Raw genomic sequence first — 26,622 nt, forward strand, 5'->3', positions numbered from 1 at the left:
TTGAGGTCGAAGATCAGCCATGATCTGATTGAATGGTGGAGCTCGAGGGGCCGTATGGCCTACTCCTGCTCCTATTTCTTATGATCTTATTTTCTTATAACCCTATGAAACCTCTCTCTATCTGCACTCTAATACAGCAACCCGATGAAACCCCTCTATAAATTCCCTGTTGCTTTTTCATCGGCTTTTCAAAGTTGATGGTGTGGTCTAACGTTTGGATTGTGTACACTGATTGCTTCTGATGAGATAGCAGTTCAATGTACAAAGAACACTCCGGAAACCCCTAATTCTTCCTTTTACCTCTTTCAGGAACTCGTGCTTTCAAGATCCCAGAGGAGTGTTGATCATTCACGGACTACCTGCTTACTGCACCTACATGCTGACCATCTATACTATCAGCGCATGGGAAGTAATGAGAGTGTCACTGCTCAGGTACCACCTCTACATCAGGACGTGTGGGTAACAGCACATCACACAAACCAGAGACTGAGATCTGTGCAAAATCAGCTAACTGAGCATTACACCCAGTATCACACTATGTATTATTATATATATGAGTTTAACACTTATACACCCAGTATCACACAGTGTATTATTATATACAGGAGTGTAACACTGATACACCCAGTATCACACAGTGTATTATTATATATACGAGTTTAACACTGACACACCCAGTATCACACAGAGTATTATTATATACAGGAGTGTAACACTGATACACCCAGTATCACACAGAGTATTATTATATATACGAGTTTAACACTGACACACCCAGTATCACACAGAGTATTATTATATACAGGGGTGTAAAACTGATACAGCCAGTATCACAAAGGGTGTTATTATATACTGAAGTGTAACTCTGATACACCCAGTATCACCCAGAGTATTATTATATACAGGAGTGTAACACTGATACACCCAGTATCACACATTGTTTTATTATATACAGGAGTGTAACACTGATGAACCCAATATCACACAGCACATTATTATGTACAGGAATGTACCACTGATACACCCAGTATCACATTGCGTTTTATTATATAAAGGAGGGTAACACTGATACACCCAGTATCACACAGAGTATTATTATGTACAGGAATGTAACACTGATATACCCAGTATCACACATTGTATTATTATATACAGGAGTGTAACACTGATATACCCAGTATCACACATTGTATTATTATATACAGGAGTGTAACACTGATATACCCAGTATCACACATTGTATTATTATATACAGGAGTGTAACACTGATACACCCAGTATCACACATTTTATTATTATATATTGGAGTGTAACACTGATGCACCCAGTATCACACTTTGTATTATTATATACAGGAGTGTAACACTGATACACCCAGTATCACACAGCATATTACTATACAGAGGAGTATAACCCTGATACACCCAGTATCGCATATTGTGTTATTATATATAGGAGTGTAACACGGATACACACAGTATCACACAGCATATTATTATATACAGGAGTGTAACGCAGATACACCCAGTATCACACGTTGTTTTATTATATACAGGAGTGTAACACGGATACACACAGTATCACACAGCATATTATTATATACAGGAGTGTAACGCAGATACACCCAGTATCACACGTTGTTTTATTATATACAGGAGTGTAACACTGATACGCCTAGTATCGCACAGCCTATTAATGTAAGGAGTCTTACAACACCAGGTTATAGTCCAACAGTTTTATTTGAAATCACAAGCTTTCGGAGCTTTCCTCCTTCGTCACTTACCTGACGAAGGAGCAAAGCTCCGAAAGCTTGTGATTCCAATAAAGCTGTTGGACTATAACCTGGTGTTGTAAGACTCCTTACATTTGTCCACCCCAGTCCATCACCGGCATCTCCACATCACAGCCTATTAAGACCAGTATTTTCCAATCCAGCCCCGTATAATCCAATCCAATCCAGTATATCCCAGTTCAGCCCTCTATATTCCAAACTAGCACAATATATTCCAATGCAGCCCAGTTTTTTAGAATCCAGCTCGGTATATTCCAATAAAGACCAGTATATTCCAATCCAGCACAGTATATACAATGAAGACCAATATATTCCAATCCACCCTGGTATATTCCAATCCAGCTGAGTATATTCCAATTAAGAGCTGTATATTCCAGTTCCACCCAGTATATTCCAATCCATCCCAGAATATTCCAAACCAGCCCAGTAATTTTCAATACAGACCAGTACCAATACAACTCAGTATATCCCAATCCAGCCCAATATATTCCAATCGAGCCCAGTATATTCCAGTCCAACCCAGTTTACACCAATCCAGCCCAGTATATTCCAATCCATCTCAGTACATACCAATTCAGGCCAGTATATTCCAATACAGCCCAGGATTTTCAAATCGAACCAGTATATTCCAATCTAACCCAGTACATTCCAATACAACCAATATGTTCAAATCCAGCCCAATATATTCCAATCCAGATCAATATATTGCAAACCAGTGCAATACACTCCAAACTAGCACTGTATATTCCAATCCGGCCCAGTATATTCCAATCTACCCCAGTATATTCCAATCTAACCCAGTACATTCCAATCCAGCCGAGTATATTCTAATCCAGCCCAGTATATTCCAATCCGGTTCAGTATATCCCAATCCAGCCCAGTATATTCCAATCCAGCCCAGCATATTCCAATCCGGTTCAGTATATTCCAATCCAGCCCAGTATATTCCAATCCAGCCCAGTATATTCCAATCCGGCCCAGTATATTCCAATCCAGCCCAGTATATTCCAATCCGGCCCAGTATATTCTAATCCAGCCCAGTATATTCCAATCCGGCCCAGTATATTCCAATCCAGCCCAGTATATTCCAATCCAGCCCAGTATATTCCAATCCGGCCCAGTATATTCTAATCCAGCCCAGTATATTCCAATCCAGCCCAGTATATTCCAATCCGGCCCAGTATATTCCAATCCAGCCCAGCATATTCCAATCCGGTTCAGTATATTCCAATCCAGCCCAGTATATTCCAATCCGGCCCAGCATATTCCAATCCGGCCCAGTATATTCCAATCCAGCCCAGTATATTCCAATCCGGTTCAGTATATTCCAATCCAGCCCAGTATATTCCAATCCAGCCCAGTATATTCCAATCCAGCCCAGTATATTCCAATCCGGCCCAGTATATTCCAATCCAGCCCAGCATATTCCAATCCGGTTCAGTATATTCCAATCCAGCCCAGTATATTCCAATCCAGCCCAGTATATTCCAATCCAGCCCAGCATATTCCAATCCGGCCCAGTATATTCCAATCCGGTTCAGTATATTCCAATCCAGCCCAATATATTCCAATCCGGCCCAGTATATTCCAATCCGGTTCAGTATATTCCAATCCAGCCCAATATATTCCAATCCAGCCCAGTATATTCCAATCCGGCCCAGTATATTCCAATCCGGCCCAGTATATTCCAATCCGGCCCAGCATATTCCAATCCAGCCCAGTATATTCCAATCCAGCCCAGTATATTCCAATCCAGCCCAGTATATTCCAATCCGGCCCAGTATATTCCAATCCAGCCCAGTATATTCCAATCCGGCCCAGCATATTCCAATCCAGCCCAGTATATTCCAATCCAGCCCAGTATATTCCAATCCAGCCCAGTATATTCCAATCCGGCCCAGCATATTCCAATCCAGCCCAGTATATTCCAATCCAGCCCAGTATATTCCAATCCAGCCCAGTATATTCCAATCCAGCCCAGTATATTCCAATCCAGCCCAGTATATTCCAATCCGGCCCAGCATATTCCAATCCAGCCCAGTATATTCCAATCCAGCCCAGTATATTCCAATCCAGCCCAGTATATTCCAATCCAGCCCAGTATATTCCAATCCAGCCCAGTATATTCCAATCCAGCCCAGTATATTCCAATCCAGCCCAGTATATTCCAATCCAGCCCAGTATATTCCAATCCAGCCCAGTATATTCCAATCCAGCCCAGCATATTCCAATCCAGCCCAGTATATTCCAATCCAGCCCAGTATATTCCAATCCGGCCCAGCATATTCCAATCCAGCCCAGTATATTCTAATCCAGCCCAGTATATTCCAATCCAGCCCAGTATATTCCAATCCGGCCCAGTATATTCCAATCCGGCCCAGTATATTCCAATCCAGCCCAGTATATTCCAATCCAGCCCAGTATATTCCAATCCAGCCCAGTATATTCCAATCCAGCCCAGTATATTCTAATCCAGCCCAGTATATTCTAATCCAGCCCAGCATATTCCAATCCAGCCCAGTATATTCCAATCCAGCCCAGTATATTCCAATCCAGCCCAGTATATTCCAATCCGGCCCAATATATTCCAATCCGGTTCAGTATATTCCAATCCGGCCCAGTATATTCCAATCCGGCCCAGTATATTCCAATCCAGCCCAGTATATTCCAATCCGGCCCAGCATATTCCAATCCAGCCCAGTATATTCCAATCCGGTTCAGTATATTCCAATCCAGCCCAGTATATTCCAATCCGGCCCAGTATATTCCAATCCAGCCCAGTATATTCCAATCCGGCCCAGTATATTCCAATCCGGCCCAGTATATTCCAATCCGGTTCAGTATATTCCAATCCAGCCCAGTATATTCCAATCCGGCCCAGTATATTCCAATCCAGCCCAGTATATTCCAATCCGGCCCAGTATATTCCAATCCAGCCCAGCATATTCCAATCCGGCCCAGTATATTCCAATCCGGCCCAGTATATTCCAATCCGGCCCAGTATATTCCAATCCAGCCCAGTATATTCCAATCCGGCCCAGTATATTCTAATCCGGCCCAGTATATTCCAATCCAGCCCAGTATATTCCAATCCGGCCCAGTATATTCCAATCCAGCCCAGCATATTCCAATCCGGCCCAGTATATTCCAATCCGGTTCAGTATATTCCAATCCAGCCCAATATATTCCAATCCAGCCCAGTATATTCCAATCCGGCCCAGTATATTCCAATCCGGCCCAGCATATTCCAATCCAGCCCAGTATATTCCAATCCAGCCCAGTATATTCCAATCCAGCCCAGTATATTCCAATCCGGCCCAGCATATTCCAATCCAGCCCAGTATATTCCAATCCAGCCCAGTATATTCCAATCCAGCCCAGTATATTCCAATCCAGCCCAGTATATTCCAATCCAGCCCAGTATATTCCAATCCGGCCCAGCATATTCCAATCCAGCCCAGTATATTCCAATCCAGCCCAGTATATTCCAATCCAGCCCAGTATATTCCAATCCAGCCCAGTATATTCCAATCCAGCCCAGTATATTCCAATCCAGCCCAGCATATTCCAATCCAGCCCAGTATATTCCAATCCAGCCCAGTATATTCCAATCCGGCCCAGCATATTCCAATCCAGCCCAGTATATTCTAATCCAGCCCAGTATATTCCAATCCAGCCCAGTATATTCCAATCCGGCCCAGTATATTCCAATCCGGCCCAGTATATTCCAATCCAGCCCAGTATATTCCAATCCAGCCCAGTATATTCCAATCCAGCCCAGTATATTCCAATCCAGCCCAGTATATTCCAATCCAGCCCAGTATATTCCAATCCAGCCCAGTATATCCCAATCCAGCCCAGTATATTCTAATCCAGCCCAGTATATTCCAATCCAGCCCAGTATATTCCAATCCGGCCCAATATATTCCAATCCGGTTCAGTATATTCCAATCCGGCCCAGTATATTCCAATCCAGCCCAGTATATTCTAATCCAGCCCAGTATATTCCAATCCAGCCCAGTATATTCCAATCCGGCCCAATATATTCCAATCCGGTTCAGTATATTCCAATCCGGCCCAGTATATTCCAATCCGGCCCAGTATATTCCAATCCAGCCCAGTATATTCCAATCCGGCCCAGCATATTCCAATCCAGCCCAGTATATTCCAATCCGGTTCAGTATATTCCAATCCAGCCCAGTATATTCCAATCCGGCCCAGTATATTCCAATCCAGCCCAGTATATTCCAATCCGGCCCAGTATATTCCAATCCGGCCCAGTATATTCCAATCCGGTTCAGTATATTCCAATCCAGCCCAGTATATTCCAATCCGGCCCAGTATATTCCAATCCAGCCCAGTATATTCCAATCCGGCCCAGTATATTCCAATCCAGCCCAGCATATTCCAATCCGGCCCAGTATATTCCAATCCGGCCCAGTATATTCCAATCCGGCCCAGTATATTCCAATCCAGCCCAGTATATTCCAATCCGGCCCAGTATATTCTAATCCGGCCCAGTATATTCCAATCCAGCCCAGTATATTCCAATCCGGCCCAGTATATTCCAATCCAGCCCAGCATATTCCAATCCGGCCCAGTATATTCCAATCCAACCCAGTATATTCCAATCCAGCCCAATATATTCCAATCCGGCCCAGTATATTCCAATCCAACCCAGTATATTCCAATCCAGCCCAATATATTCCAATCCGGCCCAGTATATTCCAATCCAGCCCAGTATATTCCAATCCAGCCCAATATATTCTAATCCGGCCCAGTATATTCCAATCCAGCCCAGTATATTCCAATCCGGCCCAGTATATTCTAATCCGGCCCAGTATATTCCAATCCAGCCCAGTATATTCCAATCCGGCCCAGTATATTCCAATCCAGCCCAGCATATTCCAATCCGGCCCAGTATATTCCAATCCAACCCAGTATATTCCAATCCAGCCCAATATATTCCAATCCGGCCCAGTATATTCCAATCCAACCCAGTATATTCCAATCCAGCCCAATATATTCCAATCCGGCCCAGTATATTCCAATCCAACCCAGTATATTCCAATCCAGCCCAATATATTCCAATCCAGCCCAGTATATTCCAATCCAGCCCAGTATATTCCAATCCGGTTCAGTATATTCCAATCCAGCCCAGTATATTCCAATCCGGCCCAGTATATTCCAATCCAGCCCAGTATATTCCAATCCGGCCCAGTATATTCCAATCCGGCCCAGTATATTCCAATCCGGTTCAGTATATTCCAATCCAGCCCAGTATATTCCAATCCGGCCCAGTATATTCCAATCCAGCCCAGTATATTCCAATCCGGCCCAGTATATTCCAATCCAGCCCAGTATATTCCAATCCAACCCAGTATATTCCAATCCGGCCCAGTATATTCCAATCCGGTTCAGTATATTCCAATCCGGTTCAGTATATTCCAATCCAGCCCAGTATATTCCAATCCAACCCAGTATATTACAATCCGGCCCAGTATATTCCAATCCAACCCAGTATATTACAATCCGGCCCAGTATATTCCAATCCGGTTCAGTATATTCCAATCCAGCCCAGTATATTCCAATCCGGCCCAGTATATTCCAATCCAGCCCAGTATATTCCAATCCGGCCCAGTATATTCCAATCCAGCCCAGTATATTCCAATCCAACCCAGTATATTCCAATCCGGCCCAGTATATTCCAATCCAGCCCAGTATATTCCAATCCAACCCAGTATATTCCAATCCAGCCCAATATATTCCAATCCAGCCCAGTATATTCCAATCCAACCCAGTATATTCCAATCCGGCCCAGTATATTCCAATCCAGCCCAGTATATTCCAATCCAACCCAGTATATTCCAATCCGGCCCAGTATATTCCAATCCGGTTCAGTATATTCCAATCCAGCCCAGTATATTCCAATCCGGCCCAGTATATTCCAATCCAGCCCAGTATATTCTAATCCGGCCCAGTATATTCCAATCCAGCCCAGTATATTCCAATCCAGCCCAGCATATTCCAATCCGGCCCAGTATATTCCAATCCGGCCCAGTATATTCCAATCCGGCCCAGTATATTCCAATCCAGCCCAGTATATTCCAATCCAGCCCAGTATATTCCAATCCGGCCCAGTATATTCCAATCCGGCCCAGTATATTCCAATCCGGCCCAGTATATTCTAATCCGGCCCAGTATATTCCAATCCAGCCCAGTATATTCCAATCCGGCCCAGTATATTCCAATCCAGCCCAGCATATTCCAATCCGGCCCAGTATATTCCAATCCGGCCCAGTATATTCCAATCCGGCCCAGTATATTCCAATCCAGCCCAGTATATTCCAATCCAGCCCAGTATATTCCAATCCGGCCCAGTATATTCCAATCCGGCCCAGTATATTCCAATCCGGCCCAGTATATTCTAATCCAGCCCAGTATATTCCAATCCGGCCCAGTATATTCCAATCCGGCCCAGTATATTCCAATCCGGCCCAGTATATTCCAATCCGGCCCAGTATATTCTAATCCAGCCCAGTATATTCCAATCCGGCCCAGTATATTCCAATCCGGCCCAGTATATTCCAATCCGGCCCAGTATATTCTAATCCAGCCCAGTATATTCCAATCCGGCCCAGTATATTCCAATCCGGCCCAGTATATTCCAATCCGGCCCAGTATATTCTAATCCAGCCCAGTATATTCTAATCCAGCCCAGTATATTCCAATCCAGCCCAGTATATTCCAATCCGGCCCAGTATATTCCAATCCGGCCCAGTATATTCCAATCCGGCCCAGTATATTCTAATCCAGCCCAGTATATTCCAATCCAGCCCAGTATATTCCAATCCGGCCCAGTATATTCCAATCCAGCCCAGCATATTCCAATCCGGCCCAGTATATTCCAATCCGGCCCAGTATATTCCAATCCGGCCCAGTATATTCCAATCCGGTTCAGTATATTCCAATCCAGCCCAGTATATTCTAATCCAGCCCAGTATATTCTAATCCAGCCCAGTATATTCCAATCCAGCCCAGTATATTCCAATCCAGCCCAGTATATTCCAATCCGGCCCAGTATATTCCAATCCAGCCCAGTATATTCCAATCCGGCCCAGTATATTCCAATCCAGCCCAGTATATTCCAATCCAGCCCAGTATATTCCAATCCAGCCCAGTATATTCCAATCCAGCCCAGTATATTCTAATCCAGCCCAGTATATTCCAATCCAGCCCAGTATATTCCAATCCAGCCCAGTATATTCCAATCCGGCCCAGTATATTCCAATCCAGCCCAGTATATTCCAATCCAGCCCAGTATATTCCAATCCAGCCCAGTATATTCCAATCCGGCCCAGTATATTCCAATCCAGCCCAGTATATTCCAATCCAGCCCAGTATATTCCAATCCGGCCCAGTATATTCCAATCCAGCCCAGTATATTCCAATCCAGCCCAGTATATTCCAATCCAGCCCAGTATATTCCAATCCGGCCCAGTATATTCCAATCCAGCCCAGTATATTCCAATCCAGCCCAGTATATTCCAATCCAGCCCAGTATATTCCAATCCAGCCCAGTATATTCCAATCCAGCCCAGTATATTCCAATCCGGCCCAGTATATTCCAATCCAACCCAGTATATTCCAATCCAGCCCAGTATATTCCAATCCAGCCCAGTATATTCCAATCCAGCCCAGTATATTCCAATCCAGCCCAGTATATTCCAATCCAGCCCAGTATATTCTAATCCAGCCCAGTATATTCCAATCCGGCCCAGTATATTCCAATCCAGCCCAGTATATTCCAATCCAGCCCAGTATATTCCAATCCAGCCCAGTATATTCCAATCCGGCCCAGTATATTCCAATCCAGCCCAGTATATTCCAATCCGGCCCAGTATATTCCAATCCAGCCCAGTATATTCCAATCCAGCCCAGTATATTCCAATCCGGCCCAGTATATTCCAATCCAGCCCAGTATATTCCAATCCAGCCCAGTATATTCCAATCCAGCCCAGTATATTCCAATCCAGCCCAGTATATTCTAATCCAGCCCAGTATATTCTAATCCAGCCCAGTATATTCCAATCCAGCCCAGTATATTCCAATCCAGCCCAGTATATTCTAATCCAGCCCAGTATATTCCAATCCAGCCCAGTATATTCCAATCCAGCCCAGTATATTCCAATCCGGCCCAGTATATTCCAATCCAGCCCAGTATATTCCAATCCAGCCCAGTATATTCCAATCCAGCCCAGTATATTCCAATCCGGCCCAGTATATTCCAATCCAGCCCAGTATATTCCAATCCGGCCCAGTATATTCCAATCCAGCCCAGTATATTCCAATCCAGCCCAGTATATTCCAATCCAGCCCAGTATATTCCAATCCAGCCCAGTATATTCTAATCCAGCCCAGTATATTCCAATCCAGCCCAGTATATTCCAATCCAGCCCAGTATATTCTAATCCAGCCCAGTATATTCTAATCCAGCCCAGTATATTCCAATCCAGCCCAGTATATTCCAATCCAGCCCAGTATATTCTAATCCAGCCCAGTATATTCTAATCCAGCCCAGTATATTCCAATCCAGCCCAGTATATTCTAATCCAGCCCAGTATATTCCAATCCAGCCCAGTATATTCTAATCCAGCCCAGTATATTCTAATCCAGCCCAGTATATTCCAATCCAGCCCAGTATATTCTAATCCAGCCCAGTATATTCCAATCCAGCCCAGTATATTCTAATCCAGCCCAGTATATTCTAATCCAGCCCAGTATATTCCAATCCAGCCCAGTATATTCTAATCCAGCCCAGTATATTCTAATCCAGCCCAGTATATTCCAATCCAGCCCAGTATATTCTAATCCAGCCCAGTATATTCCAATCCGGCCCAGTATATTCCAATCCGGCCCAGTATATTCTAATCCAGCCCAGTATATTCTAATCCAGCCCAGTATATTCTAATCCAGCCCAGCATATTCCAATCCGGTTCAGTATATTTCTAATCCACCCAGTATATTACAATCAAGCCCAGTATACTACAATCCAGCCCGGTATATTCCAATCCAGCCCTGCACATACCAATTAAGAGCAGTATATTCCAATCCAGCCCAGTATATTCCAATTAAGACCAGTATATTCCAATCCAGCCCAGTATATTCCAATTAAGACCAGTATATTCCAATCAAGCCCAGTATATTGGAATCAAGCCCAGTATATTCTAATTAAGACCAGTATATTTCAATCCAGCCCAGTATATTCCAATTAAGACCAATATATGCCAATCCAACCTAATATAGTCCAAGCCAACCTAATATATCCCAATGCAACCCAGTATATCTCAATCTAGCCCGGTATATTCCAATCCAACTCAGTATATCCTAATCCAGCAGAGTATATCGCAATCCAGCCCAGTATAATCCAATCGAACCTAATATATCCCAATCCAGCTCACTTTATTCCAATTAAGACCAGGGGGCGGTACTGGACCTAATTCTAGGGAATGTGGCCAGCCAAGTGGAAGAAGTGCTAGTAGGTGAGCACTTTGGTGAGAGTGACCATAATTCGGTGAGATTTAAGGTGGTCATGGAAAAGGACAGGGAGGGGCCGGAAATAAAGGTTCTAAATTGGGGGAAGGCCGATTTTAATAGGATAAGGCAGGATCTGGCCAAAATGGACTGGGATCAGCTGCTTGTAGGAAAATCCGCATCGGAGCAATGGGAGTCTTTCAGAAGGGAGATTGAGACCATACAATGGCAACATGTTCCCGTAAAGGTCAAGGGTGGTTCCAAGAACTCCAGGGAACCTTGGATGTCAGGGGATATACGAGAATGGATTAGGAAAAAAAGGAGGGCTTTTGGCAGATACAAAAGGCTAAAGACGGAGGAAGCCCTAGAGGAGTACAAAAAGTGCAGGGGGATACTTAAAAAAGAAATTAGGAGATCAAGGAGGGGCCATGAAATAACACTGGCGAGCAAAATAAAGGAAAATCCTAAGATGTTTTATAAGTATATTAAGGGTAAGAGGATGACTAGGGAAAAAATAGGGCCCATTAGGGACAAAAATGGCAATCTGTGTGTGGAGCCGGCAGATGTAGGAGGGGTTCTAAATGAATGTTTTGCATCTGTTTTCACTATGGAGAAGGACGATGTAGACATAGAAATACGGCAGGGGGACTGTGATATACTCGAACATATTAACATCGAGCGGGAGGAGGTATTGGCGGTTTTAGCAGGCCTAAAAATGGATAAATCCCCAGGCCCGGACGAAATGTATCCCAGGCTACTGTGTGAGGCAAAGGAGGAGATTGCGGGGGCTCTAACACATATATTCAGAACCTCTCTGGCCACAGGGGATGTGCCAGAGGACTGGAGAACCGCTAATGTAATACCATTATTCAAGAAGGGGAGTAGGGAAAAACCGGGGAACTACAGGCCAGTGAGCCTAACATCAGTGGTAGGAAAATTATTGGAAAAAATTCTGAAGGACAAAATTAGTCTCCACTTGGAGAAGCAAGGATTAATCAGGGATAGTCAACATGGCTTTGTCAAGGGAAGATCATGTCTGACTAATTTGATTGAATTTTTTGAGGGGGTGACTCGGCGTGTGGATGAGGGTAACGCAGTGGATGTGGTATACATGGATTTCAGTAAGGCCTTCGATAAAGTCCCGCACAGGAGACTGGTCAAGAAGGTACGAGCCCATGGAATCCAGGGTGCCTTGGCACTTTGGATACAAAACTGGCTTAGTGGCAGAAGGCAGAGGGTGATGGTCGAAGGTTGTTTTTGTGACTGGAAGCCTGTGGCCAGTGGGGTACAACAGGGATCGGTGCTGGGTCCCTTGCTGTTTGTGGTCTACATTAATGACTTGGATATGAATGTAAAAGGTATGATCAGTAAGTTCGCTGATGATACAAAAATTGGTAGGGTGGTAAATAGCGAGGAGGATAGCCTCAGTCTGCAGGACGATATAGATGGGTTGGTCAGATGGGCGGAACAGTGGCAAATGGAATTTAACCCGGAAAAGTGCGAGGTGATGCACTTTGGAGGGACTAACAAGGCAAGGGAATACACAATGAATGGGAGGACCCTAGGCAAGACAGAGGGTCAGAGGGATCTTGGTGTGCAAGTTCACAGATCCCTGAAGGCGGCGGAACGGGTAGATAAGGTGGTAAAGAAGGCATATGGGATACTTGCCTTTATTAGCCGAGGCATAGAATATAAGAGCAAGGAGGTTATGATGGAGCTGTATAAAACACTGGTTAGGCCACAGCTGGAGTACTGTGTGCAGTTCTGGTCGCCACACTACAGGAAGGATGTGATCGCTTTGGAGAGGGTGCAGAGGAGATTCACCAGGATGTTACCAGGGCTGGAGCGCTTCAGCTATGAAGAGAGACTGGGAAGATTGGGTTTGTTTTCCTTGGAGCAGAGGAGGCTGAGGGGGGACATGATTGAGGTGTACAAAATTATGAGGGGCACAGATAGGATGGATACTAAGGAGCTTTTTCCCTTCGTTGAGGGTTCTATAACAAGGGGACATAGATTCAAGGTAAAAGGCGGGAGGTTTAGAGGGGATTTGAGAAAGAACTTTTTCACCCAGAGGGTGGTTGGAGTCTGGAACTCACTGCCTGAAAGGGTTGTGGAGGCTGGAACCCTCACAACATTCAAGAAGCATTTGGATGAGCACTTGAAATGCCATAGCATACAAGGCTACGGACCAAATGCTGGAATATGGGATTAGAGTAGACAGGGCTGATGGCCGGCGCGGACACGATGGGCCGAAGGGCCTCTATCCGTGCTGTATAACTCTATGACTCTATGACTCTAGGATATTCTAATCCAGCCCTGTATATTCCAATCCAGCCCTGTATATTCCAATCCAGCCCTGTATATCGCAATCCAGCAGAGTATATCGCAGTCCAGTCCAGTATAGTCCAATGGAACCCAACATAGTATATTAGAAACCAACCCAGTATATTCCAATCCAGCCCAATATATTCAAATATATCTTTTATATTAAAAGTGGCCCAACCATGGCTAACAAAAGAAATTAAGGATAGTTTTAGATCCAAAGAGGAGTCATATAAAGTTGCCAGAAAAAGTAGTTAGCCTGAGGATTGGGAGCAGTTTAGAATTCAGCAAAAAAGGACCAAGAGATTGATTAAGAGGGGGAAATAGAGCAAGGGAGTAAATGTGCAAGGAACATAAAAGCTGACTGTAAAAGCTTCAACAAGTATGTAAAAAGAAAAAGATTAGTGAAGACAAATGTAGGTCCCTTACAGTCAGAAACAGGAGAATTTATAATGGGGAACAGGGAAATGGCAGAGCAATTAAACAAATACTTTGGTTCTGTCTTCACGGAAGAGGACACAAATAACTTCCCAGAAATGCTAGGGAACCAAGGGACTAGTGAGAAGGAGGAATTAAAGGAAATTAGTATTAGTAAAAAAAATAGTGCTGGAGAAATTAATGGGACTGAAAGCCAATAAATCCCCAGGGTCTGATAATCTGCATCCCAGAGTACTAAAAGAGGTAGCCATGGAAATAGTGGATGCATTAGTTGTCATCTTCCAAAATTCGATAGAGTCTGGAACAGTTCCTGCAGATTGGAGGGTGGCAAATGTAACCCCACTATTTAAAAAAAGGAGGGAGAGAGAAAACAGGGAACTACAGACTGGTTAGCCTAACATCAGTAGAAGGGAAAATGCTAGAGTCTATTATAAAGGATGTGATAACAGAACACTTAGAAAATATCAACGGGATTAGACAAAGTCAACATGGATTTATGAAAGGGGAATCGTGTTTGACAAACCTACTGGAGTTTTTTGAGGATGTAACTGGTAGAATAGATAAGGGAGAACCTGTGGATGTGGATTTTTTGGATTTATATTCCAATCCAGATCAATATATTCCAATCCGGCCCAGTATATTCCAATCCAGCCCAGTGTATTCCAGTCCAGCCCAGTATATCCCAATCCAGATGAATATATTCCAATCCAGCCCAGTATATTCCAATCCAGATCAATATATTCCAATCCTGATCAATATATTCCAATCCGGCCCAGTATATTCCAATCCTGATCAATATATTCCAATCCAGCCCAGTGTATTCCAATCCGGCCCAGTATATTCCAATCCAGCCCAGTATATCCCAATCCAGATCAATATATCCCAATCCGGCCCAGTATATTCCAATCCAGATCAATATATTCCAATCCGGCCCAGTATATTACAATCCAGCCCAGTATATCCCAATCCAGATCAATATATCCCAATCCGGCCCAGTATATTCCAATCCAGATCAATATATCCCAATCCGGCCCAGTATATTCCAATCCAGATCAATATATTACAATCCGGCCCAGTATATTCCAATCCGGCCCAGTATATTCCAATCCAGCCCAGTATATTCCAATCCAGCCCAGTATATTCCAATCCAGCCCAATATATTCCAATCCAGCCCAGTATATCCCAATCCAGCCCAGTATATTCCAATCCAGCCCAGTATATTCCAATCCAGCCCAATATATTCCAATCCGGCCCAGTATATTCCAATCCAGCCCAGTATATTCCAATCCAGCCCAGTATATTCCAATCCAGCCCAATATATTCCAATCCGGCCCAGTATATTCCAATCCAGCCCAGTATATTCCAATCCAGCCCAATATATTCCAATCCGGCCCAGTATATTCCAATCCAGCCCAATATATTCCAATCCGGCCCAGTATATTCCAATCCGGCCCAGTATATTCCAATCCAGCCCAGTATATTCCAATCCAGCCCAGTATATTCCAATCCGGCCCAGTATATTCCAATCCAGCCCAGTATATTCCAATCCAGCCCAGTATATTCCAATCCGGCCCAGTATATTCCAATCCAGCCCAGTATATTCCAATCCGGCCCAGTATATTCCTATCCGGCCCAGTATATTCCAATCCAGCCCAGTATATTCCAATCCGGCCCAGTATATTCCAATCCAGCCCAATATATTCCAATCCGGCCCAGTATATTCCAATCCAGCCCAATATATTCCAATCCAGCCCAATATATTCCAATCCGGCCCAGTATATTCCAATCCAGCCCAGTATATTCCAATCCGGCCAGTATATTCCAATCCAGCCCAGTATATTCCAATCCGGCCCAGTATATTCCAATCCAGCCCAGTATATTCCAATCCAGCCCAGTATATCCCAATCCAGCCCAATATATTCCAATCCGGCCCAGTATATTCCAATCCAGCCCAATATATTCCAATCCGGCCCAGTATATTCCAATCCAGCCCAGTATATTCCAATCCAGCCCAATATATTCCAATCCGGCCCAGTATATTCCAATCCAGCCCAGTATATTCCAATCCAGCCCAATATATTCCAATCCAGCCCAGTATATTCCAATCCGGCCCAGTATATTCCAATCCAGCCCAGTATATTCCAATCCAGCCCAGTATATTCCAATCCAGCCCAGTATATTCCAATCCGGTTCAGTATATTCCAATCCGGCCCAATATATTCCAATCCAGCCCAATATATTCCAATCCAGCCCAGTATATCCCAATCCAGCCCAGTATATTCCAATCCAGCCCAGTATATTCCAATCCAGCCCAGTAAATTCCAATCCAGCCCAGTATATCCCAATCCGGCCCAGTATATTCCAATCCGGCCCAGTATATTCCAATCCAGCCCAGTATATTCCAATCCGGCCCAGTATATTCCAATCCAGCCCAGTATATTCCAATCCAGCCCAGTATATTCCAATCCAGCCCAGTATATTCCAATCCAGCCCAGTATATTCCAATCCAGCCCAGTATATTCCAATCCAGCCCAGTATATTCCAATCCAGCCCAGTATATTCCAATCCAGCCCAGTATATTACAATCCAGCCCAGTATATTCCAATCCAGCCCAGTATATTCCAATCCAGCCCAGTATATTCCAATCCAGCCCAGTATATTCCAATCCAGCCCAGTATATCCCAATCCAGCCCAGTATATTCCAATCCAGCCCAGTATATTCCAATCCGGCCCAGTATATTCTAATCCGGCCCAGTATATCCCAATCCAGCCCAGTATATTCCAATCCAGCCCAGTATATTCCAATCCGGCCCAGTATATTCTAATCCAGCCCAGTATATCCCAATCCAGCCCAGTATATTCCAATCCAGCCCAGTATATTCCAATCCAGCCCAGTATATTCCAATCCAGCCCAGTATATTCCAATCCAGCCCAGTATATTCCAATCCAGCCCAGTATATCCCAATCCAGCCCAGTATATTCCAATCCAGCCCAGTATATTCCAATCCAGCCCAGTATATCCCAATCCAGCCCAGTATATTCCAATCCAGCCCAGTATATTCCAATCCGGCCCAGTATATTCTAATCCGGCCCAGTATATTCCAATCCAGCCCAGTATATTCCAATCCAGCCCAGTATATTCCAATCCAGCCCAGTATATTCTAATCCAGCCCAGTATATCCCAATCCAGCCCAGTATATTCCAATCCAGCCCAGTATATTCCAATCCAGCCCAGTATATTCCAATCCAGCCCAGTATATCCCAATCCAGCCCAGTATATTCCAATCCAGCCCAGTATATTCCAATCCGGCCCAGTATATTCTAATCCGGCCCAGTATATCCCAATCCAGCCCAGTATATTCCAATCCAGCCCAGTATATTCCAATCCGGCCCAGTATATTCTAATCCAGCCCAGTATATCCCAATCCAGCCCAGTATATTCCAATCCAGCCCAGTATATTCCAATCCAGCCCAGTATATTCCAATCCAGCCCAGCATATTCCAATCCAGCCCAGTATATCCCAATCCAGCCCAGTATATTCCAATCCAGCCCAGTATATTCCAATCCAGCCCAGTATATTCCAATCCAGCCCAGTATATTCCAATCCAGCCCAGTATATTCCAATCCAGCCCAGTATATTCCAATCCAGCCCAGTATATTCCAATCCGGCCCAGTATATTCTAATCCAGCCCAGTATATCCCAATCCAGCCCAGTATATTCCAATCCAGCCCAGTATATTCCAATCCAGCCCAGTATATTCCAATCCAGCCCAGTATATTCCAATCCGGCCCAGTATATTCCAATCCAGCCCAGTATATTCCAATCCGGCCCAGTATATCCCAATCCAGCCCAGTATATTCCAATCCAGCCCAGTATATTCCAATCCGGCCCAGTATATTCTAATCCGGCCCAATATATCCCAATCCAGCCCAGTATATTCCAATCCAGCCCAGTATATTCCAATCCGGCCCAGTATATCCCAATCCAGCCCAGTATATTCCAATCCAGCCCAGTATATTCCAATCCGGCCCAGTATATTCTAATCCAGCCCAGTATATCCCAATCCAGCCCAGTATATTCCAATCCAGCCCAGTATATTCCAATCCAGCCCAGTATATTCCAATCCAGCCCAGCATATTCCAATCCAGCCCAGTATATCCCAATCCAGCCCAGTATATTCCAATCCAGCCCAGTATATTCCAATCCAGCCCAGTATATTCCAATCCAGCCCAGTATATTCCAATCCAGCCCAGTATATTCCAATCCAGCCCAGTATATTCCAATCCAGCCCAGTATATTCCAATCCGGCCCAGTATATTCTAATCCAGCCCAGTATATCCCAATCCAGCCCAGTATATTCCAATCCAGCCCAGTATATTCCAATCCAGCCCAGTATATTCCAATCCAGCCCAGTATATTCCAATCCGGCCCAGTATATTCCAATCCAGCCCAGTATATTCCAATCCGGCCCAGTATATCCCAATCCAGCCCAGTATATTCCAATCCAGCCCAGTATATTCCAATCCGGCCCAGTATATTCTAATCCGGCCCAATATATCCCAATCCAGCCCAGTATATTCCAATCCAGCCCAGTATATTCCAATCCAGCCCAGTATATTCCAATCCAGCCCAGTATATTCCAATCCGGTTCAGTATATTCCAATCCAGCCCAGTATATTCCAATCCAACCCAGTATATTCCAATCCAGCCCAGTATATTCCAATCCAACCCAGTATATTCCAATCCAGCCCAGTATATTCCAATCCAACCCAGTAAATTCCAATCCAACCCAGTATATTCCAATCCAGCCCAGTATATTCCAATCCAACCCAGTATATTCCAATCCAGCCCAGTATATTCCAATCCAACCCAGTAAATTCCAATCCAACCCAGTAAATTCCAATCCAGCCCAGTATATTCCAATCCAACCCAGTAAATTCCAATCCAACCCAGTAAATTCCAATCCAGCCCAGTATATTCCAATCCAACCCAGTAAATTCCAATCCAGCCCAGTATATTCCAATCCGGCCCAATATATTCCAATCCGGCCCAGTAAATTCCAATCCAGCCCAGTATATTCCAATCCGGCCCAATATATTCCAATCCGGCCCAGTAAATTCCAATCCAGCCCAGTATATTCCAATCCAACCCAGTAAATTCCAATCCAACCCAATATATTCCAATCCAACCCAGTAAATTCCAATCCAACCCAGTAAATTCCAATCCAGCCCAGTATATTCCAATCCAACCCAGTAAATTCCAATCCAACCCAGTAAATTCCAATCCAGCCCAGTATATTCCAATCCAACCCAGTAAATTCCAATCCAACCCAGTATATTCCAATCCAACCCAGTAAATTCCAATCCAACCCAGTATATTCCAATCCGGCCCAATATATTCCAATCCAGCCCAATATATTCCAATCCAGCCCAGTATATTCCAATCCAACCCAGTAAATTCCAATCCAGCCCAGTATATTCCAATCCAGCCCAGTATATTCCAATCCGGCCCAGTATATTCCAATCCAGCCCAGTATATTCCAATCCAACCCAGTAAATTCCAATCCAACCCAGTAAATTCCAATCCAGCCCAGTATATTCCAATCCAACCCAGTAAATTCCAATCCAGCCCAGTATATTCCAATCCAGCCCAGTATATTCCAATCCGGCCCAGTATATTCCAATCCAGCCCAGTATATTCCAATCCAACCCAGTAAATTCCAATCCAACCCAGTAAATTCCAATCCAGCCCAGTATATTCCAATCCAACCCAGTAAATTCCAATCCAACCCAGTATATTCCAATCCGGCCCAATATATTCCAATCCAGCCCAATATATTCCAATCCGGCCCAATATATTCCAATCCAGCCCAGTATATTCCAATCCGGCCCAATATATTCCAATCCGGCCCAATATATTCCAATCCGGCCCAATATATTCCAATCCGGCCCAATATATTCCAATCCGGCCCAATATATTCCAATCCAACCCAATATATTCCAATCCAGCCCAATATATTCCAATCCAACCCAATATATTCCAATCCGGCCCAATATATTCCAATCCAACCCAATATATTCCAATCCAGCCCAGTATATTCCAATCCAACCCAATATATTCCAATCCGGCCCAATATATTCCAATCCGGCCCAATATATTCCAATCCAACCCAATATATTCCAATCCAACCCAGTAAATTCCAATCCAACCCAGTAAATTCCAATCCAGCCCAGTATATTCCAATCCAACCCAGTAAATTCCAATCCAGCCCAGTATATTCCAATCCAGCCCAGTATATTCCAATCCGGCCCAGTATATTCCAATCCAGCCCAGTATATTCCAATCCAACCCAGTAAATTCCAATCCAACCCAGTAAATTCCAATCCAGCCCAGTATATTCCAATCCAACCCAGTAAATTCCAATCCAACCCAGTATATTCCAATCCGGCCCAATATATTCCAATCCAGCCCAATATATTCCAATCCGGCCCAATATATTCCAATCCAGCCCAGTATATTCCAATCCGGCCCAATATATTCCAATCCGGCCCAATATATTCCAATCCGGCCCAATATATTCCAATCCGGCCCAATATATTCCAATCCGGCCCAATATATTCCAATCCAACCCAATATATTCCAATCCAGCCCAATATATTCCAATCCAACCCAATATATTCCAATCCGGCCCAATATATTCCAATCCAACCCAATATATTCCAATCCAGCCCAATATATTCCAATCCGGCCCAATATATTCCAATCCAACCCAATATATTCCAATCCAGCCCAATATATTCCAATCCAGCCCAATATATTCCAATCCAGCCCAATATATTCCAATCCAACCCAATATATTCCAATCCAGCCCAATATATTCCAATCCGGCCCAATATATTCCAATCCGGCCCAATATATTCCAATCCGGCCCAATATATTCCAATCCGGCCCAATATATTCCAATCCGGCCCAATATATTCCAATCCAACCCAGTATATTCCAATCCGGCCCAATATATTCCAATCCAACCCAGTATATTCCAATCCAGCCCAGTATATTCCAATCCAGCCCAGTATATTCCAATCCAGCCCAGTATATTCCAATCCAGCCCAGTATATTCCAATCCGGCCCAGTATATTCCAATCCAGCCCAGTATATTCCAATCCAGCCCAGTATATTCCAATCCAGCCCAGTATATTCCAATCCAACCCAGTATATTCCAATCCAACCCAATATATTCCAATCCGGCCCAATATATTCCAATCCGGCCCAATATATTCCAATCCAGCCCAATATATTCCAATCCAGCCCAGTATATTCCAATCCAGCCCAGTATTTTCCAATCCGGCCCAATATATTCCAATCCGGCCCAATATATTCCAATCCAACCCAATATATTCCAATCCGGCCCAATATATTCCAATCCGGCCCAATATATTCCAATCCAGCCCAATATATTCCAATCCGGCCCAGTATATTCCAATCCAACCCAGTAAATTCCAATCCAGCCCAGTATATTCCAATCCGGCCCAGTATATTCCAATCCAGCCCAGTATATTCCAATCCAGCCCAATATATTCCAATCCAGCCCAGTATATTCCAATCCAACCCAGTAAATTCCAATCCAGCCCAGTATATTCCAATCCGGCCCAGTATATTCCAATCCAGCCCAGTATATTCCAATCCAGCCCAGTATATTCCAATCCAACCCAGTAAATTCCAATCCAACCCAGTAAATTCCAATCCAGCCCAGTATATTCCAATCCAACCCAGTAAATTCCAATCCAACCCAGTAAATTCCAATCCAGCCCAGTATATTCCAATCCAACCCAGTAAATTCCAATCCAGCCCAGTATATTCCAATCCAGCCCAGTATATTCCAATCCAACCCAGTAAATTCCAATCCAACCCAGTAAATTCCAATCCAGCCCAGTATATTCCAATCCAACCCAGTAAATTCCAATCCAACCCAGTAAATTCCAATCCAGCCCAGTATATTCCAATCCAACCCAGTAAATTCCAATCCAGCCCAGTATATTCCAATCCAACCCAGTATATTCCAATCCAACCCAGTAAATTCCAATCCAACCCAGTAAATTCCAATCCAGCCCAGTATATTCCAATCCGGCCCAATATATTCCAATCCGGCCCAATATATTCCAATCCAGCCCAATATATTCCAATCCAGCCCAGTATATTCCAATCCGGCCCAATATATTCCAATCCAGCCCAATATATTCCAATCCAGCCCAGTATATTCCAATCCAGCCCAATATATTCCAATCCAGCCCAATATATTCTAATCCAGCCCAATATATTCTAATCCAGCCCAATATATTCCAATCCGGCCCAATATATTCTAATCCAGCCCAATATATTCCAATCCGGCCCAATATATTCCAATCCAGCCCAATATATTCCAATCCAGCCCAGTATATTCCAATCCAGCCCAATATATTCCAATCCAGCCCAATATATTCTAATCCGGCCCAGTATATTCCAATCCGGCCCAATATATTCCAATCCAGCCCAATATATTCCAATCCAGCCCAGTATATTCCAATCCGGCCCAATATATTCCAATCCAGCCCAGTATATTCCAATCCGGCCCAATATATTCCAATCCAGCCCAGTATATTCCAATCCAGCCCAGTATATTCCAATCCGGCCCAATATATTCCAATCCGGCCCAGTATATTCTAATCCGGCCCAATATATTCCAATCCAGCCCAGTATATTCCAATCCAGCCCAGTATATTCCAATCCGGCCCAGTATATTCCAATCCAACCCAGTAAATTCCAATCCAGCCCAGTATATCCCAATCCAACCCAGTAAATTCCAATCCAGCCCAGTATATTCCAATCCGGTTCAGTATATTCCAATCCAGCCCAGTATATCCCAATCCAACCCAGTAAATTCCAATCCAGCCCAGTATATTCCAATCCGGTTCAGTATATTCCAATCCAGCCCAGTATATTCCAATCCAACCCAGTAAATTCCAATCCAGCCCAGTATATTCCAATCCAGCCCAGTATATTCCAATCCAACCCAGTAAATTCCAATCCAGCCCAGTATATTCCAATCCAGCCCAGTATATTCCAATCCAACCCAGTAAATTCCAATCCAGCCCAGTATATTCCAATCCGGTTCAGTATATTCCAATCCAACCCAGTAAATTCCAATCCAGCCCAGTATATTCCAATCCAGCCCAGTATATTCCAATCCAACCCAGTATATTCCAATCCAGCCCAGTATATTCCAATCCAACCCAGTATATTCCAATCCAGCCCAGTATATTCCAATCCAGCCCAGTATATTCCAATCCGGCCCAGTAAATTCCAATCCAGCCCAGTATATTCCAATCCAGCCCAGTATATTCCAATCCAGCCCAGTATATTCCAATCCAGCCCAGTATATTCCAATCCAGCCCAGTATATTCCAATCCAACCCAGTATATTCCAATCCAGCCCAGTATATTCCAATCCAGCCCAGTATATTCCAATCCAGCCCAGTATATTCCAATCCAGCCCAGTATATTCCAATCCAGCCCAGTATATTCCAATCCAGCCCAGTATATTCCAATCCAGCCCAGTATATTCCAATCCAGCCCAGTATATTCCAATCCAGCCCAGTATATTCCAATCCAGCCCAGTATATTCCAATCCAGCCCAGTATATTCCAATCCAGCCCAGTATATTCCAATCCAGCCCAGTATATTCCAATCCAGCCCAGTATATTCCAATCCAGCCCAGTATATTCCAATCCGGCCCAGTATATTCCAATCCGGCCCAGTATATTCCAATCCAGCCCAGTATATTCCAATCCAGCCCAGTATATTCCAATCCAGCCCAGTATATTCCAATCCAGCCCAGTATATTCCAATCCGGCCCAGTATATTCCAATCCAGCCCAGTATATTCCAATCCGGTTCAGTATATTCCAATCCAGCCCAGTATATTCCAATCCAGCCCAGTATATTACAATCCAGCCCAGTAAATTCCAATCCAGCCCAGTATATTCCAATCCGGTTCAGTATATTCCAATCCAGCCCAGTATATTCCAATCCGGCCCAGTATATTCCAATCCAGCCCAGTATATTCCAATCCGGTTCAGTATATTCCAATCCAGCCCAGTATATTACAATCCAGCCCAGTATATTCCAATCCAACCCAGTATATTCCAATCCGGCCCAGTATATTCCAATCCAGCCCAGTATATTCCAATCCGGTTCAGTATATTCCAATCCAGCCCAGTAAATTCCAATCCGGCCCAGTATATTCCAATCCAGCCCAGTATATTCCAATCCGGTTCAGTATATTCCAATCCAGCCCAGTATATTACAATCCAGCCCAGTATATTCCAATCCAACCCAGTATATTCCAATCCGGCCCAGTATATTCCAATCCAGCCCAGTATATTCCAATCCAGCCCAGTATATTCCAATCCAGCCCAGTATATTCCAATCCGGTTCAGTATATTCCAATCCAGCCCAGTAAATTCCAATCCGGCCCAGTATATTCCAATCCAGCCCAGTATATTCCAATCCGGTTCAGTATATTCCAATCCAGCCCAGTATATTACAATCCAGCCCAGTATATTCCAATCCAACCCAGTATATTCCAATCCGGCCCAGTATATTCCAATCCAGCCCAGTATATTCCAATCCAGCCCAGTATATTCCAATCCAGCCCAGTATATTCCAATCCGGTTCAGTATATTCCAATCCAGCCCAGTAAATTCCAATCCAACCCAGTATATTCCAATCCAGCCCAGTATATTCCAATCCGGTTCAGTATATTCCAATCCAGCCCAGTATATTCCAATCCAGCCCAGTATATTCCAATCCAGCCCAGTATATTCCAATCCGGTTCAGTATATTCCAATCCAGCCCAGTATATTCCAATCCAGCCCAGTATATTCTAATCCAACCCAGTAAATTCCAATCCAGCCCAGTATATTCCAATCCGGCCCAGTATATTCCAATCCGGCCCAGTATATTCCAATCCAGCCCAGTATATCCCAATCCAACCCAGTAAATTCCAATCCAGCCCAGTATATTCCAATCCAGCCCAGTATATTCCAATCCAACCCAGTAAATTCCAATCCAGCCCAGTATATTCCAATCCAGCCCAGTATATCCCAATCCGGCCCAGTATATTCCAATCCAGCCCAGTATATCCCAATCCAACCCAGTAAATTCCAATCCAGCCCAGTATATTCCAATCCAGCCCAGTATATTCCAATCCAGCCCAGTATATTCCAATCCAGCCCAGTATATTCCAATCCAGCCCAGTATATTCCAATCCAACCCAGTAAATTCCAATCCAGCCCAGTATATTCCAATCCGGCCCAGTATATTCCAATCCAGCCCAGTATATTCCAATCCAACCCAGTATATTCCAATCCAGCCCAGTATATTCCAATCCAGCCCAGTATATTCCAATCCAGCCCAGTATATTCCAATCCAGCCCAGTATATTCCAATCCAACCCAGTAAATTCCAATCCAGCCGAGTATATTCCAATCCAGCCCAGTAAATTCCAATCCAACCCAGTATATTCCAATCCAGCCCAGTATATCCCAATCCAACCCAGTAAATTCCAATCCAGCCCAGTATATTCCAATCCAGCCCAGTATATTCCAATCCAACCCAGTAAATTCCAATCCAGCCCAGTATATTACAATCCAGCCCAGTAAATTCCAATCCAGCCCAGTATATTACAATCCAGCCCAGTAAATTCCAATCCAGCCCAGTATATTACAATCCAGCCCAGTAAATTCCAATCCGGCCCAGTAAATTACAATCCAGCCCAGTAAATTACAATCCAGCCCAGTAAATTCCAATCCAGCCCAGTATATTCCAATCCGGCCCAGTATATTCCAATCCAACCCAGTATATTCCAATCCAACCCAGTAAATTCCAATCCAGCCCAGTATATTACAATCCAACCCAGTAAATTCCAATCCAGCCCAGTATATTCCAATCCAGCCCAGTATATTCCAATCCAGCCCAGTATATTCCAATCCAGCCCAGTATATTCCAATCCAGCCCAGTATATTCCAATCCAGCCCAGTATATTCCAATCCAACCCAGTATATTCCAATCCAACCCAGTAAATTCCAATCCAGCCCAGTATATTACAATCCAACCCAGTAAATTCCAATCCAGCCCAGTATATTCCAATCCAGCCCAGTATATTCCAATCCAGCCCAGTATATTCCAATCCAGCCCAGTATATTCCAATCCAACCCAGTATATTCCAATCCAGCCCAGTATATTCCAATCCAGCCCAGTATATTCCAATCCAACCCAGTAAATTCCAATCCAGCCCAGTATATTCCAATCCAGCCCAGTATATTCCAATCCAACCCAGTATATTCCAATCCAGCCCAGTATATTCCAATCCAGCCCAGTATATTCCAATCCAACCCAGTATATTCCAATCCAGCCCAGTATATTCTAATCCGGCCCAGTATATTCCAATCCAACCCAGTATATTCCAATCCAGCCCAGTATATTCCAATCCAGCCCAGT

General features: G+C 44.1%; 1 protein-coding gene across 3 annotated transcripts in view; it reads left to right on the top strand.

Moving 5' to 3' along the window:
- The window catches only part of si:ch1073-396h14.1 (disintegrin and metalloproteinase domain-containing protein 10), a 660,397-nt gene that overhangs the window by 504,606 nt on the left and 129,169 nt on the right, over positions 1-26,622 (top strand). For all 3 annotated transcript variants that reach the window (XM_067967993.1, XM_067967994.1, XM_067967995.1), the window contains one exon: positions 310-432. In XM_067967993.1, the coding sequence (XP_067824094.1) occupies positions 310-432 (123 nt within the window). The remainder of the gene's footprint in view (positions 1-309; positions 433-26,622) is intronic.

Source organism: Heptranchias perlo, chromosome 29, assembly GCF_035084215.1.
Source record: "Heptranchias perlo isolate sHepPer1 chromosome 29, sHepPer1.hap1, whole genome shotgun sequence".
In the NCBI taxonomy this organism is placed as follows: Eukaryota; Metazoa; Chordata; class Chondrichthyes; order Hexanchiformes; family Hexanchidae; genus Heptranchias; species Heptranchias perlo.